The sequence below is a fragment of the Phaenicophaeus curvirostris genome, chromosome 2 (genome assembly GCF_032191515.1).
Source record: "Phaenicophaeus curvirostris isolate KB17595 chromosome 2, BPBGC_Pcur_1.0, whole genome shotgun sequence".
Classification (NCBI taxonomy): Eukaryota; Metazoa; Chordata; class Aves; order Cuculiformes; family Cuculidae; genus Phaenicophaeus; species Phaenicophaeus curvirostris.
The window spans coordinates 46,672,386-46,688,707 of NC_091393.1; the positions used below are offsets into that span (position 1 = coordinate 46,672,386).

The 16,322-nt window shown below is 43.5% G+C and overlaps 1 protein-coding gene across 2 annotated transcripts in view; it reads right to left on the reverse strand.

Annotated features, from left to right (window-relative positions):
* Positions 1-11,166: 11,166 nt before the first annotated feature.
* The window catches only part of STX7 (syntaxin 7), a 35,521-nt gene continuing 30,365 nt past the window's right edge, over positions 11,167-16,322 (reverse strand). For both annotated transcript variants that reach the window (XM_069851864.1, XM_069851865.1), the window contains exon 10: positions 11,167-13,127. In XM_069851864.1, coding sequence (XP_069707965.1) covers positions 13,023-13,127 — 105 coding nt within the window. In that variant the 3' untranslated portion in view covers positions 11,167-13,022. The remainder of the gene's footprint in view (positions 13,128-16,322) is intronic.

The following is a 16,322-nucleotide window of genomic DNA, read 5'->3' on the forward strand; positions in this document are numbered from 1 at the left end:
TCCCTTCCCTTCCCTTCCCTTCCCTTCCCTTCCCTTCCCTTCCCTTCCCTTCCCTTCCCTTCCCTTCCCTTCCCTTCCCTTCCCTTCCCTTCCCTTCCCTTCCCTTCCCTTCCCTTCCCTTCCCTTCCCTTCCCTTCCCTTCCCTTCCCTTCCCTTCCCTTCCCTTCCCTTCCCTTCCCTTCCCTTCCCTTCCCTTCCCTTCCCTTCCCTTCCCTTCCCTTCCCTTCCCTTCCCTTCCCTTCCCTTCCCTTCCCTTCCCTTCCCTTCCCTTCCCTTCCCTTCCCTTCCCTTCCCTTCCCTTCCCTTCCCTTCCCTTCCCTTCCCTTCCCTTCCCTTCCCTTCCCTTCCCCTTCCCTTCCCCTTCCCTTCCCCTTCCCTTCCCTTCCCTTCCCCTCCCTTCCCCTCCCTTCCCCTCCCTTCCCCTCCCTTCCCCTCCCTTCCCCTCCCTTCCCCTCCCCTCCCCTCCCCTCCCCTCCCCTCCCCTCCCCTCCCCTCCCCTCCCCTCCCCTCCCCTCCCCTCCCCTCCCCTCCCCTCCCCTCCCCTCCCCTCCCCTCCCCTCCCCTCCCCTCCCCTCCCCTCCCCTCCCTTCCCCTCCCTTCCCCTCCCTTCCCCTCCCCTCCCCTCCCCTCCCTTCCCCTCCCTTCCCTTCCCTTCCCCTCCCTTCCCTTCCCTTCCCTTCCCTTCCCTTCCCTTCCCTTCCCTTCCCTTCCCTTCCCTTCCCTTCCCTTCCCTTCCCTTCCCTTCCCTTCCCTTCCCTTCCCTTCCCTTCCCTTCCCTTCCCTTCCCTTCCCTTCCCTTCCCTTCCCTTCCCTTCCCTTCCCTTCCCTTCCCTTCCCTTCCCTTCCCTTCCCTTCCCTTCCCTTCCCTTCCCTTCCCTTCCCTTCCCTTCCCTTCCCTTCCCTTCCCTTCCCTTCCCTTCCCTTCCCTTCCCCTCCCCCTCCCCCTCCCCCTCCCCCTCCCCCTCCCCCTCCCCCTCCCCTCCCCCTCCCCCTCCCCCTCCCCCTCCCCCTCCCCCTCCCCCTCCCCCTCCCCCTTCCCCTTCCCCTTCCCCTTCCCCTTCCCCTTCCCCTTCCCTTCTTTTCCTTCCTCTAGTAAGAGAAAAATAACCCCACCAAGATCACCCAGATACAGAAATTACTCAGCAGGGAAAACGACACGGAATTACAGTCCAAACTTGGAGGGACAATTCCAATAGGGAGGATGTCCCTGTTGGAAAGGGGTATATGATAACTTAAGACAGGCCACCAAGAGAGCAGTGTTGGGGAATCGCTCTGGGCACAGAGAAGCTCTCCTTCTTCAGGGACCAGCACCAGCAAGTCTCACGAGGGAACTTGCACTTCCATCACCAATTTGCAGACTTGCCACGTCTGTAGTTAAGTCCTTTGAAGACACCGGTTCCCCACAACTCATCTTTCCTTGCTAACACACTACTAGCACTTTTCTGCAAAACTTACCAAAAGCTTTTGCTTTCTGGTGGCCCCTGTGTTTTACAGATCTCCTTCAAAATACCAGTACCACCACCAGACAATTATCTGTTCTGGCAGTATAATGCTCTGGAACTCGGAGATCTGGGCCCGTAGCAGTTCTGCTTTTGAAGTGAAGCTCCTTGAGGAAGCAGCAAATTCAGTGGTCTCCCCCATCTTTCTGTGGAAGGTGGAGAAGGCAATCACAGTACAAATTCATCTGTGGCCACAAAACTCGGAAGACTCATGTGGTACCAATGTTGCTGTTGACCACTTTTTTCCAACTTAGTTGCAGAATGTGTCATTTTCAGTAAGTACTGGTGTTTTGTGGACTTTAAATCATAATGTCTTTTTGGTTTAGCACCATTCATCTCTATATTCCTGCAAGCCTGACATTGCAACAGCTAAACTTTCCGTTTTCCATTTAATAGATGGTCTACGAGTAACGGACTTCGGTTTTGTTGGTGCTGTACTGTAATTTCACCATGCTAAATATAGGTCAGAGTCTGACTCCTCAGCATTTTTCAGGAACTTCTATGTTATTTTAACACCATACCCTTGTTATCTCTTATAGAATAAGAAGTCACAGTCCAAACCCAAACTTCCTTGCAAATTGCTAGTTTACATGCTGCAACCTCCTGTCAGAGATTTCTCCGTGAAGTACACCACCACTAGTTCAGGAGACATCCACAGTCACCTGTTTATTCTTCTAGTAAATCTTCATCTGGACTAATGATCTAAAAGCACCCTTAAGGGTTTTCCAGACAGCACCTGCACATCTCAGGCTGCAGATCTTGGACATTTTTTCCCTCTGTATATCACCAAACTGTGTCCTTACACCCGGTGAAAACATGCCATCAATCAGGTGCAGGTTTTCCAGGTTGCTCTGACCCTCTTTGAGGTGAAAGGCAGCCTAGGTAGGAACACCATGGCATCTCAGGTTTCAGACTCCAACACTAGATTGTTTCCTGAGTTTCAAGCAGACAGTTGGGTTTTGTTGGTTTGATTTTCTGGTGTTTTCTGGTTGGTTGTTGGCTTTTTTTGTAGGGGCGGGGAGTGTGTTTGTTCTGTTTTGGGGTTTTTTTGTAATAAATGATTTCCCTATCACTACCTTGGAGGCAGCACGGTTGTGACATGCAGTTGTCACCTACTTGTTCTCATCTTGCACTAGCCCAGACTAGCCCCAGTCTTGTGCCATCCCCTTAAATCTCCTTTATCTCCTTGTCCACGGTATCTTTAACAAAGTAAACACTCAAGGATACTTTGGCACCCATTAAAAGTAAATCAGTACCATTAGCACAGTAATCACAAATAGTCATTAAGCACTGCTCAGCACAGTGGGAACTAGTCTGTAATGCAAATCCATGGAAAATTTTACAACCCTGGATAAGTACAAAAACCAAAACAACAAACAGCTCCTAAAAACCACTGATGTTAGAAGATGGCTTAAACCTTGTTAAATTTATATTCTTCCCCATTTTGATTTACAAACATCATATATATCTACACATATATTAGCACTCAGGAATTTAGATCAGACGAATGATTTCCTGATAAAGAATTTGATAATGTTGTACTTTTTGCCTTCCTTGTATTCTTCTGGACTGATTTTAGGGACCTCAACAAAAGATTCTCATCTATATGGCAAAGCCTAACCAGGAGAGACTGAGGACTAAGCTGAGGAACCTCCTCCCTTCTCCCTTTAGGGACGGCTACTGAAGACAAGCCCAACTGTGAGATTCTTTCAAAAAACTCCCAGGTTTTTGGTTTGGTTTGGTTTTTTTTCCCAGGTGGAGGTATTCAAGGTGTCTTTGGTATCAAAGAACAGCATGTCTGATAAACAAGATTTTACTACCTCTTTGGTACACGCAGTAGTATTTTGAACACACTTAAAAAAAAATAAATCAGTCTTGATCAGTCTTACCCTCCTTTTCCCTTGGGGATTGGAGTTAGGGCATCCTGCCTTGAGGCAGGGGTTTAGCTAGAAACAACCCATCGGAATAGCATAGGAGTATTGCTGATATGATTTTGGTGTAGGGGCATGGTAGTGAAAAGTACAAATGAACATACATGTTGGAAATAGCCCATTTCCTTCACAAGCACCTTCTTGTTAAAACAGCAAAGATAAGGAGGCACAAAAGTAATTATGAATGGAAAGTAATTAAAATACCAACACACTTGGACCCTTTGCAAACTTAAGGATGTTGTCAAGACAAATATATTTATGCCTTCCTGAAATTTTGAATATGATTTAATAAGATATCTGACCTGCTCATTGTCTTAGTTTTTAAGACTGATATATATTTTGACTTGTAACAACTTGTGCATAGCCAAACTGAAGTATGCCTGTATATCTGAATTTCTTGATGTTACTGTGATCTTAATTCTTTTACAAGCTCCCTGACACATTCTACCTCTGTTTCAGTCATCCTTAGATTTTCTTTGCTCTGCACACACTCCTCCCAGAAAACAAGGACATAGCTGAGAAGTCAGGAAAAGTTTAGAGATCTGAGTGCTTCTCTAAGCTTCTAACAAAACTGACTCCAAGAGACTACAGAAGTCTTAGGATACAAATGGAACACAACATGAAGAAAAGCTCCTGTTTTTTTCCCCTCCCAAAGATGTAAAACAACAGCAGTAAAGATGGGGTTTCTGGCTGTATAAAAGGCCAGCTTTAGATAGCTATTCATAGAACAGTAATTTACAAAATCTGAGTCATCTGTACAGGGTGACAGTCTGCCACCTCTCATTGCCCGGAACAACGTTGCATAGCGTTATTCAGTGCAAGCCTGCTCAGTCACGTCCAGTTTCTCAGACCTACAGTTGTTGTATTTGCTTCTGCCTTTATAGCACAAGCTATAGAAAGATCCTTTTCTTTCCTCTACCTCATCCTCTCCCCTCAAATATTTATCTTACTTTTGTTTAGTCTTGTGGTCTTTATATGATATTTCTGGGTTTTCAGAGCTCTTCTAGTCTATATGCATGGTTTACAAAATATCCATTCAGACTTTTTATGCAGGGCCATGTTTGCAAATGGATGAATCACAAACCTCATACTTGGGTTTTCTTTCTGAGAAATAATTTCTACAGCAAATCCAGAGGAGTTGCAGTGTAGCTGGAGAGTTTATGGATATCTTACATCTAGGGGAAAAAAAGAAACTTGAGGCCAAACTTCCATTGTCCTGGTAATGTTCAGAAGTAAACCTAGGATGGGGAAGCAAAGGAGATGACAGGAGGGTTGACTTGCAAGGAAACGTTTGGCTTACTGGGCACTTGCTTGTTTTCAGGTGCAGTTTCATCATAGTATCGGAACTGTAGGGATTAAGAAAAAAAAAATCTCCAGTGTCTGTCAGAAGAAACAAACTAAATTTTCCTTTTCACTGGCAAGAAACATACTGAGATCAAGGCTATGACTGGTTGAAAAGATAATGGAAGTTTCAAAATTCATGACATGAAATAGAATCATCACTGAATATCTTTGACACTGAGTAAATAAAACGTTTGTTTCTAGCCCAGAACTACTGATCTGCATGGCCATCATGTAGCCAGCCTAGGTGAATTATTTGCAGAAAGAAAATTGGCACAATGGGGCAGGCAGAACCTTAAAGCAGAGCTGCTTCTGCCCATCTGGGCTGCCAGGCAAAGGCAGGAACAGGGTGAAAGCTGCCAGTAGGAAAACCAAGATCATGATAAACTGTGCTGAGTTGTTTTTGGAGAAAACTTGTCTCTTGTCCAAGTGAGCTGTCAAGGAGACCATAAGGAAAATGCTGAAGGAGGTGAGTCTAAGTGCTGGAGAAGGACCTTGGTTTTTGAGGGCAACACTCCAAGGGTTCCCTCAAAGGTTCCACAAAAAGAATAAAAGAGGAATTTTCACTTATCTCATAGCCCCACAGACTTTAACAAGAGCCAGTCCAACACTCGTGTGCATAATAACTATTAAAAGATACTCAAGTGTTTCTCACCAGCAACCCAGCTACATCTCGTCATGGTCATTTCAGATCATTCAGGTGTTCAACCATCTGACACTATTCCTATTTGCAACCAGGTGAGCTTAAATACCTACCACATCCTGCTCCAGCATATGATGCAGAAGAGCCCTTTCCTCTTCAGGCATCAGAGAAGCACACATCTGTTTCTCCTGCAGTGGTTGGTATTCAGAGTATTTAGTACTTTGAATGAAAAAACTACTTTTTCCTGAAGACTTGAAAAGTAATGATGCCCTATGCTTTTGTCTGGTAACTCAGTTGCCAGACTGCACTTTTCCAGGGACATTACTACGGATCCGCAGTGGAAAGACAGTGGCTCGTCTCTGCAGAAGCATCCCTTCTCCCTCAAAAGCTTCAAGGCTTGCAATTCCTTAGGGCACAACAACCCTATGCAGTGCTAAAGACAAGGAGAAGAGTGGCTAGAAAGCTGCCTGGAGGAGAAAGATCTGGGGGTGACAATTGACAGCGACTGAACAGGAGCCAGCAGTGTGTTCAGGTGGCCAAGAAGGCCAATGGCATCTTGGCTTGGATCAGAAGCTGTGTGACCAGCAGGTCCAGGGAGGTTATCCTCCCCTTGTATTTAGCACTTGTGAGACCACTCCTAGAATCCTGTGTTCAGTTCTGGGCCCCTCACCACAAGAAGGATGTTGAGGCTCTGGAGCGAGTCCAGAGAAGAGCAACAAAGCTGGTGAAGGGGCTGGAGAACAGGCCTTATGAGGAGCGGCTGAGAGAGCTGGGGTTGTTTAGCCTGGAGGAGGCTGAGGGGAGGCCTCATTGCTCTCTACAACTACCTGAAAGGAGGTTGTAGAGAGGAGGGAGCTGGCCTCTTCTCCCAAGTGACAGGGGACAGAACGAGAGGGAATGGCCTCAAGCTCTGCCAGGGGACATTGAGGCTAGACGTCAGAAAAAAATTTTGCACAGAAAGGGTCATTGGGCACTGGCAGAGGCTGCCCAGGGAGGTGGTTGAGTCATCTTCCCTGGAGGTGTTTAAAGGATGGGTGGATGAGGTGCTCAGGGACATAATTTAGGGGTTGATAGGAATGTTTGGACTTGATGATCCAAGAGGTCTTTTCCAACCTGGTGATTCTGTAACTCCCTGCTTGGGAATTTGCAAACTAATTTATAAACTAAAAGAAACAACACAGATCAGGGACAAATGCTCCAGTTTCTTTCTCCATTTAAAATTCTCTTTTTATTATCCCAAATAATGATTTGCTGAAGACACTAAACCCAAGGCTGACACAGGATAAGAAAGCCTCAACTTGTTTTTGTCATTTTACAAAGACAGTTTAAATCTACTTTTTAATAAGTATTTCTAATCCTCCAAGCTTCTTCAGCCTAATTCTCCCTGACAACACAGTGGCTAGTCCCCAAGATTATATTTATTCTTTATCTGGTTGAAGAAGAGCTGTCAGGGAAGGGTCCATCAGACAACAAGGCTTCTCATTATTTCAGTGACAATTCGTGACAGAGAAGTTCTTGAAGAGCATGAGATATGAAGGTCTAATTCTTCCCTTGTGATGGGCTCTGGGAGCTCAATTTTGGATTTTCAGTTCCCTTTACAGAGAGAATATCCAGGCGTATGCTAGGGTGGGTAGGAGGGAGCAAACACAGCGCAGATGGCAGGGATATATTTATCTACTCTCTCTGCAAGTTGTTCTCCTTTAGAGCTGAAATGATCCTCTCTTTGTTTCCACTTACCTCCTTTAGATAAAGGTCCATCCAGTGGGCAGGGCTGGAGAGCAGCTGAAGCTGTCACTGAGGCATTCGCTGTGTGTCCTGAGAATAGTCAAGTCTTCCCTCCTAAACTGTAAGCTTGGCAGTTACAAAAATAGCTCCAGCAGCTTTTGCCTATTTTGAGTAAAGGTGGGAAGGCATGTTATCACTTAAACTGCCTGGATTATGCAGTTTGCCTGCTCCTTCCCATACTTATTACCGCTTCAAACTTCAATCTGCGCTACCAAAGACCAAACAATTACCATGTAAACATTAACGGAAATCCATGATCATAACTCAGTCCAGGATGAATCTTGAAGAGCCCGGTAAAGGTGGTGATGAATGCTGCTAGCATTGCAGCTTCCAATTTTTTTTTAATTTTTACTTTTCCCCTTCAAATTTTTGCAAGACATATTTTAAAATATTACATTAACAAAACCAAAGCTGCAATCGAATTGATTTTCTTGTGCTAACAAGTCTTTTAATGTAGGTTTTTTTTGTCTTAATTCAGAAAAATCTATTTTATCAACAGTAGCAAAGAAGTGCTATGTTCATGGACAGAGGTGTGATCATTAAAGAGCAGACTCTTAAAGTGAATATTTCTTCTTTAGAATATTGTTGCAAATATTGAAAAGTGTGATTCCCTTAACCCAAGTGCCTTTCTGGTACTTAGAATAGGAGCAAAATGAATCACTGCAGCTGTGTTCAAGCCTAGACATTTAAAGCAGTCAACAAGAAGGGTAAAGAATCAATTATACGAGTAGCAAATGATGGCATCATTTGATTCTCTCATGATGTTCTACTTGAGGGAATACTGCATACCCTTCAAAAAGGAACATTTTGTCACTTATTTCCAGTTATTTCTGGGTTTCTAGAGTACCTTATTGTTGCCGAAACACTTGGCTTCTTTTATCATTGAATGTGTTCAGGACATACAAAGAACTAAATAAATGCCTTATTATTTGCATGCTTAGGCTACAGAAATTTCTGCAGCTTTAGGGGCACCACTGGAGATACATACAAGAAAAAAGATGTCTTAAAGCTGATTGCTTTCAGATATTTATTCTTGCAACTGTATGTTGCAATAGCTTCTAGAATGGCTCTGCAGGTGGGCACCTCATCAGAGAATAATTACTTCTCATTGCACAACAGCTTTGAGTGAGAGATTTGGACTTAATTGCAAACTGAAAAGGAGAGCTACCTGCTATGCATTAAGCACCACTTTGCGCTGTAGGTTTCATAAGAAACAGAAAGTCACCAACTGTTGATACTCAGCAGCAAGGAGATCTCTGATATTTCCTCTCAAACTTTTTGTTCCTGAAAGCATCAAATAGGTTCAACCAGAACTAAGCAAAAGCAAAGCAAGTAATCTCTTCCAAATGTGATACCCAGCAACACAAGTAGTCCTTGAAATATCTCACACCAGTGATCAACTACAAGGGTATTTGATCTTTCAAACTGCTAACAGATTATGTCATTATCTCCCTCCCCCCACCTTTTAACCCCTTCCTTCCCAAGATTAAATTTATTTTCATGGTTTGAAGCTAGTTTTGATGCCCAAAATATAACCCGTACCTCTGACATCAAACATATTTACTGACTTTATGCTTGCAGTGAGCATGTGGGTGACTTCAGAAAGCTCTTCGATGTATAGTTAGTTTGATTATAGAGAACAATTTCCAAGGGGGGAGGTCCAGGGGCAGGGAGGAGGGAGGAGGCCTTTAAAAAGCTGTCTGCCCCTGTGATTTTCAGCTCTTTGAAAAAGCAAGAAAGAACAGAAAAGCACCCCTGGTGTGTGGTTAAGATATCTACAAAGGAACTATTCTTACCAGGTCCCTCCAGTAAAATGAAGGGTGCTTTGATTGCATTTTTTTGTCCTTGCTAATCTGACAGATATTGATGGATAATTTGGAACCGCTAAAAATCTTTGTTCTGGAAACATCGGCTCATACATGTTACATCCAGATGTTTTACTAGGTTCTTAATAGATATCAAAGCTTTCTTTAAATACTTGGAAATTGCATTTCATACATTCAAGGGCATACGCAAGCAGGGGAGGGAAAACATAGAGGAACTCCATTAAGAGCAGCTTAAAAAGGAGTATTTATGCTCTCCGATACAGATACTTTAAATACACATGCTCATACACACCCCTATTTCTCCCCCCACCACTCCCCCCCAACCCTGCCCCACAACATTTTGGTTTTGCCTAATCAAGTTTGAAAATTAAGAGCACCAAGATTCTTAATTAGCAATTAGGGCCTTGCAGGCTGGTCTCTTCAGCAGGTACAGAAGCTTATGTGTAAACATTCCAGTGCCCACTTCCCCACCACCTTCTGCCTCATGGCTGGGTCAGCAGCCGCAGCCAGCCCAGGAACCTGCTGGAACGAGCCAGCTCTCATCTGGTTGTCCAGATGGAAACATCCCCATGACTTCTGACAGCTGGCCCTTCAACTCTTCCAGAGCTAAAGGGCTCCAGGGTGGCCCCTCTCCACTGGGACTCAAGAAATGAAGAAATCTTTTGTCTGAAGCAACCCACCCCATAAGCAGTTTTTAAGAGTAGAAGATCATGAATGTAAGCAAGCAATGCATGCACCATGGCTCTCAGCAGCACTCTTCTCCCCGACAGTGCCTGAACCACAACTGGAAAGCAGCTTGCCTGAAAAGAAAGACATGACTGTATGCGGGATATAAAGACATGCAGATAAATCAGATGCACCAGAGCAAGAACAGAGGCAGCAAGTGGTAGCGTGGGCCTGCAAAACAATGCTGTGCAACTTAAAGACTTTCTCCATCACTCAAAATTGTTGCACCCGCTCATTATCACCAGCTCTTGATGGGTGAAGCTTTACGTACTGGCTATGCTGCTTTGGAGTCACTGCTGGATGTACTCAATAAGGAAGGTATTCATCCCTTTACAAGGTAAACAGTCAATCATAAAACATAGCATTTAATCCCAGATAAGCAATGTTCTTCAGCTTGATAAACTTTCTAGCAGAGAACACTCCTGGTAGAAAAAACAGACCAACTGCAATGTTTGCGAAACATGACAAATGTCGAGAACACAGAGAATTTTTGATCTGCCAGGAGTCAGAGCTGAAGATCTGCTGCTTGAAGTGCTGCTTTTCCAAGCGTGTCAGCGGAACCAGTCAGTCACTTATAGAAGAGGTATGAGGTATGGCAATAGAGAAAAGGATTTTCTAGGTAAGTAGGATCAAGCCATTCCTCTACAACTGCCTGCAACAGCACAAAGAGTTTGTTAAACATTAAAGTCGGGAAACTTCCAAAGTCAGTTTTAGACAGTTCACTGGCAAGGAACGTTGACTGCTCTCCTAGTTTAGACTAGTGTAGTCTGGAAACAAAAAAAAAGTCATTAGCATTACTAGTGACAGCCTTACCGAGGTGGCTGGTAGTGTCCCTAAGCATATCTGATGGTTATTTAACAAGTAAGGGTGATGGAGTCCCAGCCTCACTCCCAGCACAAAGGAACAGGAATGCAGTGGACGGGGATCTTAACACGTCAGAGTCCATACTGCAACTTACATGAAAACGAAACTCTCCTTTCAATCTCAGAGGTGGTTTCCCTGTTACATAGAACATGATCATGCAGTTTCACAGGACTGGCTTTTGAGAATCCAGACACAGCAGCACAAGCCTCCATCCAGCACCATGGATTCCCATCTCTCAAATGTTTTGTGTTATGCCAAAGGAGAGCTAGTAACAGTCTACCCTCAGCATCTACTGCCAGGAGCCACACAAAGTGAAACAAACTTTTCTCTTGAGGCCAGGCTCACACAGCTGGGAATGAAAGATCCAGGAATGTTTTCATTAATGAAGTGAAATGAAGCACAGTAACCAAGGTTTCTCTGGGCTGATTAGCCACCAGAGCTGAAATTCTCTGGAGCTGTTGAGAGAAGTTTCAGTCATCTACGTAAAAGCAAAGATGAAAGCTGTGCTTGTAAAGATGGAGTCTGAAAATAAAAGGAACTACTAGAAAAGAATAATCTTTAAAAGACATTTATTTTGGTTTCAGGGTTACAATTCTGAAGTCCATTTATACTTACAGTTAGATTGCTCCCAAATAATATTTCATTGCCCACCATGTAAACAGTGTGTTCCCAACCAATTCTAGTGTACAAGAACTTTAAAAATACAGATTAAATGATTTTTTCATCTGTACACTTTTCAGATTAGTTCATCAAGATAAATTAAAAAGACAAACAGATTAATTGGCAAAATTGTTACTTTTTTAATACATTAGTACAAAATAGAACAAAAGGAAAAGGGTCATTTTAAAGGTTATAAGCATAAAATGTCTTAAAGAGTTTGAATCAGTTCAACTGATTCAGCTTCATTCAAATACCACTGCTGAACTTGGAACTGAACTTCGAACCTTCTTTTCTTCACCTGTAAAAAGACCTAACATACAACTTTGTAACTGCTCATGGAAATTGAAATCACAGCAGTTTCAGAACAGTGACATTCAAGTGCAGTTAGGAAGCTGGGAATTTCACTTCTTCCCACTAAATCTAAGAATTCACAGACTAGAGCTTATTTTCATCTAGCCAAGCTCATTGATGCATGCTTCAGATGCAAAGATTTTCTTAATTCAAGAACTGAAACAAAAAATCCTCATAATTACATCATCTACCCTACCTACCTTTGCAGGAGGCTTCCAGGTATAACCACAGTCAATGCCAGACACACGGGGTCTGACACAAAAAAACCTGAGACTGACCCTATAGTTCAGGAACCAAGTGTGGGAGGGGAGAGACAAAGAGATGGTTTCAGAACATGTTCTAACCTGTCACAGTGAGACAAGGCTCAGCTTGATCACTTCACTCACTGCAAGTGGACGTGTGTTCAAATACAGATGTTTGCTTACCCTTGTTTAGAAAATGTCAGTGTGCAAGAGTGAACAGTGAGTTAACATGAAGTTTCTTGTGAAACTGAATAAATTCGGGACAAACTTTTCAATTATTGACTGAAACTTACAGCGAAAAATACATGTCTCATGCATGCATTTTTTAATCAGTGCCCAAAGGAACACATTTTTTATCAGGAAAAGACATGAAAGGAAAAACTACAGAGAACCTCAACAGCCTTTCAGAAAATGATCTGTGGAATCACTTGAATGTTGGCAGCATCTTGTGCAGCTTTGTGTCAACTCATATGGTAACTATTTTGAAGGTGATTGTAGTTGATTTTCTGAATTTGTTAAACAAAGAGTTACAGGCACAGTATCTTTTTTTTTTGTGTCAGACTTTGTATGAAGCACCTAAAAGATTTCAGGCAAACTGAAGGCTTAATTCAAAGGCTTCAGTTCTAAAAGCAACTTCAGCAACCTCCACTTTATTTTTGAACCTCTCATATCAAATGGGCTGACAAGTGGGATGGGAGGGAAAGACAGAAAGGTATTTCTAACTTAAAAATAAATTCTGAGACGTGAATTCATTGCCTCAAGCAACAACTCAGGAGTTTGTTTTGGCAGCAACATTTAGCAATATCACAAAAGATAATTACACGCCCCGTCAAAACAAATTAAAAGGATATTGATTAGCCCTGTAAACATAAAACCTCTTAAGGTTTAAGTTAATGGAACAATTTATGACCTTGTCTGGTTTTTGGGTTTTTGGTTTTTTGTTTGTTTGTTTGTTTTTCTGGTAAGACAATATGCACGTCCAAGAGGGCAGGCAGCTATATTGATGGTAGTACTGAGAACATAAGTTCTCAGGTTAAAACAAAAATTCTTACAGGAAAATGTGATGAGGTGATGAAGTACAGAACCATTATTTTACTCATCTTCACAATGAGCAAACCATTTCCTTTCATAATTTAAATACCAATTATAACACCTTATTCAGAGGCTTTTCTTGATGTTAGCCATATGATGATTCCAACAAGCAATGCTCCAACAGCAAGTATGATAACGAGGATGCACATCTTCTTTCGGGACCTTTGCTGCCAATGGAATAAAAAAATAATCAATCTGCACAGTAGAGGAGGTAGAAATAGTCAGCTAGAAAAATATTTAAAGACTATTAATGTATATATAAAGAAGGGGAAAAAGGACTGCAATTTCAGACTTCTGGAGGTAGACTTCTCTTTACTCATAGAGTTGTTTTAGAGTTGTTTCTGTCAAGTTACTTAGGTACAACTTGCTCTTAAAAAAAACGCCAGAAACCTGACTAGAGATCCAGTTCTACAGATGTCACTACAATAATGTGTAAGTCATGAGCATGTCCAGAAGTTCCACATCTCCCATACTAGGAGATACCAGTCTCTAACTTGAGATACCAGAGCACCCCAAACTAGCAGCAGACTGTCATCCTTTAACTGAAGGATATGGAACCTGAAGGTTTCCTTCACAGCAGGAAAGGAAATTAGCAGTGGGTTTTACAGTCTTTTGCTGATAGCCAAGGGACAATAGTACTCAAATTTCAGGATTTCAGGCCACAGCTCCAGAAGTAAAGCCACATCTTACTTTATTTAGCAGAGGTTCTCCTGCCTTGGTGTTTCGTTTTTTTTGTCTTGTTTTTTGTTTCCCCCCCACCCACAGAACCACATCTGTGTCAGTTCTTCACTGCAGCTGCCAGTTTTCTGCCCAGTACCATTCACTCTACCAAGTTTCTTAACTGTTCCATTTGTCTAGTTTTGGCATCTCAGTGCCAGTTCTCTTCTCCCATTGTCAGGCTAAGATTTCGTCATTTCATCATTTTACTTGCTAGAACTCAATTCATTTGCTACAGTATCTTCCTTTTTATATAATCTGTGGCCAGAATTTCTCCTTACACTCCCGGTCTCTTCCTTTTTCATCCTGGAGACTACTTCTTGCCAACACGGCTTTGCCAAAAGCATTTTCCCTGTAACACTACCTAAGCAAGCTATTGGTCTAATGACATGGAGATCTGTTTTTCATTATACACTGATCATCATTTTTACAAGTGCTGAAGCAGCAGTGTAAAGAGGGAATGAAAAGAGCCTGGCTTTGTCCAAACAGCTCTGCTGTGTGAATGCCCCCCACATGGCAGAGGAGTGGTGCATGCTTCATCTCAGCACTGGTGAGACCGCACCTCAAATACTGTGTTCAGTTCTGGGCCCCTCACCACAAGAAGGATGTTGAGGCCCTGGAGAGAGTCCAGAGAACAGCAACAAAGCTGGTGAAGGGACTGGTGAACAGGCCTTATGAGGAACGGTTGAGAGAGCTGGGGTTGTTTAGCCTGGAGAAGAGGAGGCTGAGGGGAGACCTCATTGCTCTCTAAACTACCTGAAAGGAGGTTGTGGAGAGGAGGGTGCTGGCCTCTTCTCCTCTTCTCCCAAGTGACAGGGGACAGGACAAGAGGAAATGGCCTCAAGCTCTGCCAGGGGAGGTTTAGGCTGAACATTAGGAAAAAAATTTTCACAGAAAGGGTCATTGGGCACTGGAACAGGCTGCCCAGGGAGGTGGTTGAGTCACCTTCCCTGGAGGTGTTTAAGGCACGGGTGGACGAGGTGCTAAGGGGCATGGTTTAGTGTTTGATAGGAATGGTTGGACTTGATGATCCGGTGGGTCTCTTCCAACCTGATTATTCTATGATCTACAGGTGATCTTGAGTGCTATCATGAAGCACATGCAAGAGAACTGAGTGATCAGGTCCAGTCAACACGGGTTCATGAAAGGCAGGTTTTGTCAAACTAACCTGACTGCCTTCTATGACAGTGACCTGCTTACTGGATGAGGGAAAGGCTGTGGATGTGGTCTTCCTGGACTTCAGCAAAGCCTTTGACACAGCTTCTCACAGCATTCTGCTTAGGAAACTGTCAGCGTCTGGCCTGGACAGGCACACACTCTCCTCGGTGGAAAACTGGCTGGATGGCCGGGCCCAGAGAGTGGTGGGAAATGGTGCGAAATCCAGCTGGAGGCCAGTGACAAGTGGTGTCCCCCAGGGCTCAGTGCTGGGTCCAGCCCTGTTCAATGTCTTTATCAATGACCTGGATGAAGGCATTGAGTGCATTGAGTTTGCGGATGACACTAAGCTGGGTGGAAGTGTCAATCCGCTGGAGGGTAGTGAGGCTCTGCAAAGGGGTCTGAACAGGCTGGACCACTGGGCTGAGTCCAATGGCATGAGGTTTAACAAGGCCAAATGCCAGGTCCTGCACTTGGGGCACAAGAACCCTATGCAGTGCTACAGACTAGAAGAAGTCTGTCTAGAAAGCTGCCTGGAGGAGAGGGACCTGGGGGTGTTGGCTGACAGCCGACTGAACATGAGCCAGCAGTGTGCCCAGGTGGCCAAGAAGGTCAATGGCATCTTGGCTTGGATCAGAAATGGTGTGACCAGCAGGTCCAGGGAGGTTATTCTCCCTCTGTACTTGGCACTGGTGAGACCGCTCCTTGAATCCTGTGTTCAGTTCTGGGTCCCTCACCACAAGAAGGATGTTGAGGCTCTGGAGCGTTTCCGGAGAAGAGCAACAAAGCTGGTGAAGGGGCTGGAGAACAAGTCTTACCCCAAGTCCACCCCTTTCCTTCTCCCACTACCTATATCAGCAAGCAATCCTTCAGACATTTTGTCATTGATTTACTGTCCTGGATACTACTAACACACATAAGAAGATTAAAAAAAAAGCTCTAAGGACTAACTCTGACTTAAGAGGGAAGATTTATTACTAATAAGATTTTTCCTAATAAGTTCAAAAATGTTATAAAGAAGTGGCATTTAAAGGTATTTAAAAGGCTTTTCAAAAAAGTTTGGAAGTTTGAAATATGCTTTAACAGAAACCGGATATATACAGCTCTGAGAAGATTTTATACAGCAAAGAATGGTGCTAACTGGCAGCATCTTCAGAAGACTTCCTTGCTTATCTTCCCTACTCCTCCAGTGATCTTTAGAAGCTTGCTCTCCATACACAGTGACGTATTATTTCCTGAGCTCTAAAAGGTGGGAGTGTTTTTTCACTTTGTTGGTTTGTTTGTTTGGGGAAAAGAGCGGTGTGAATGGGGGGAAGGTATGCATTTCATTTGTTTGTTTGTTTTTAGTAAAGGTATAACTCCAGGTGTCTGAAACAGCCTGGATAATATTACAGGAAATGCAAAGCTTTCAGAAGTCACCAACTTTTGTTTTAGAATGACCTAGAAATATCATGGTAGTCTACCATAAATCTTTAATGAAGTTTTTGAGG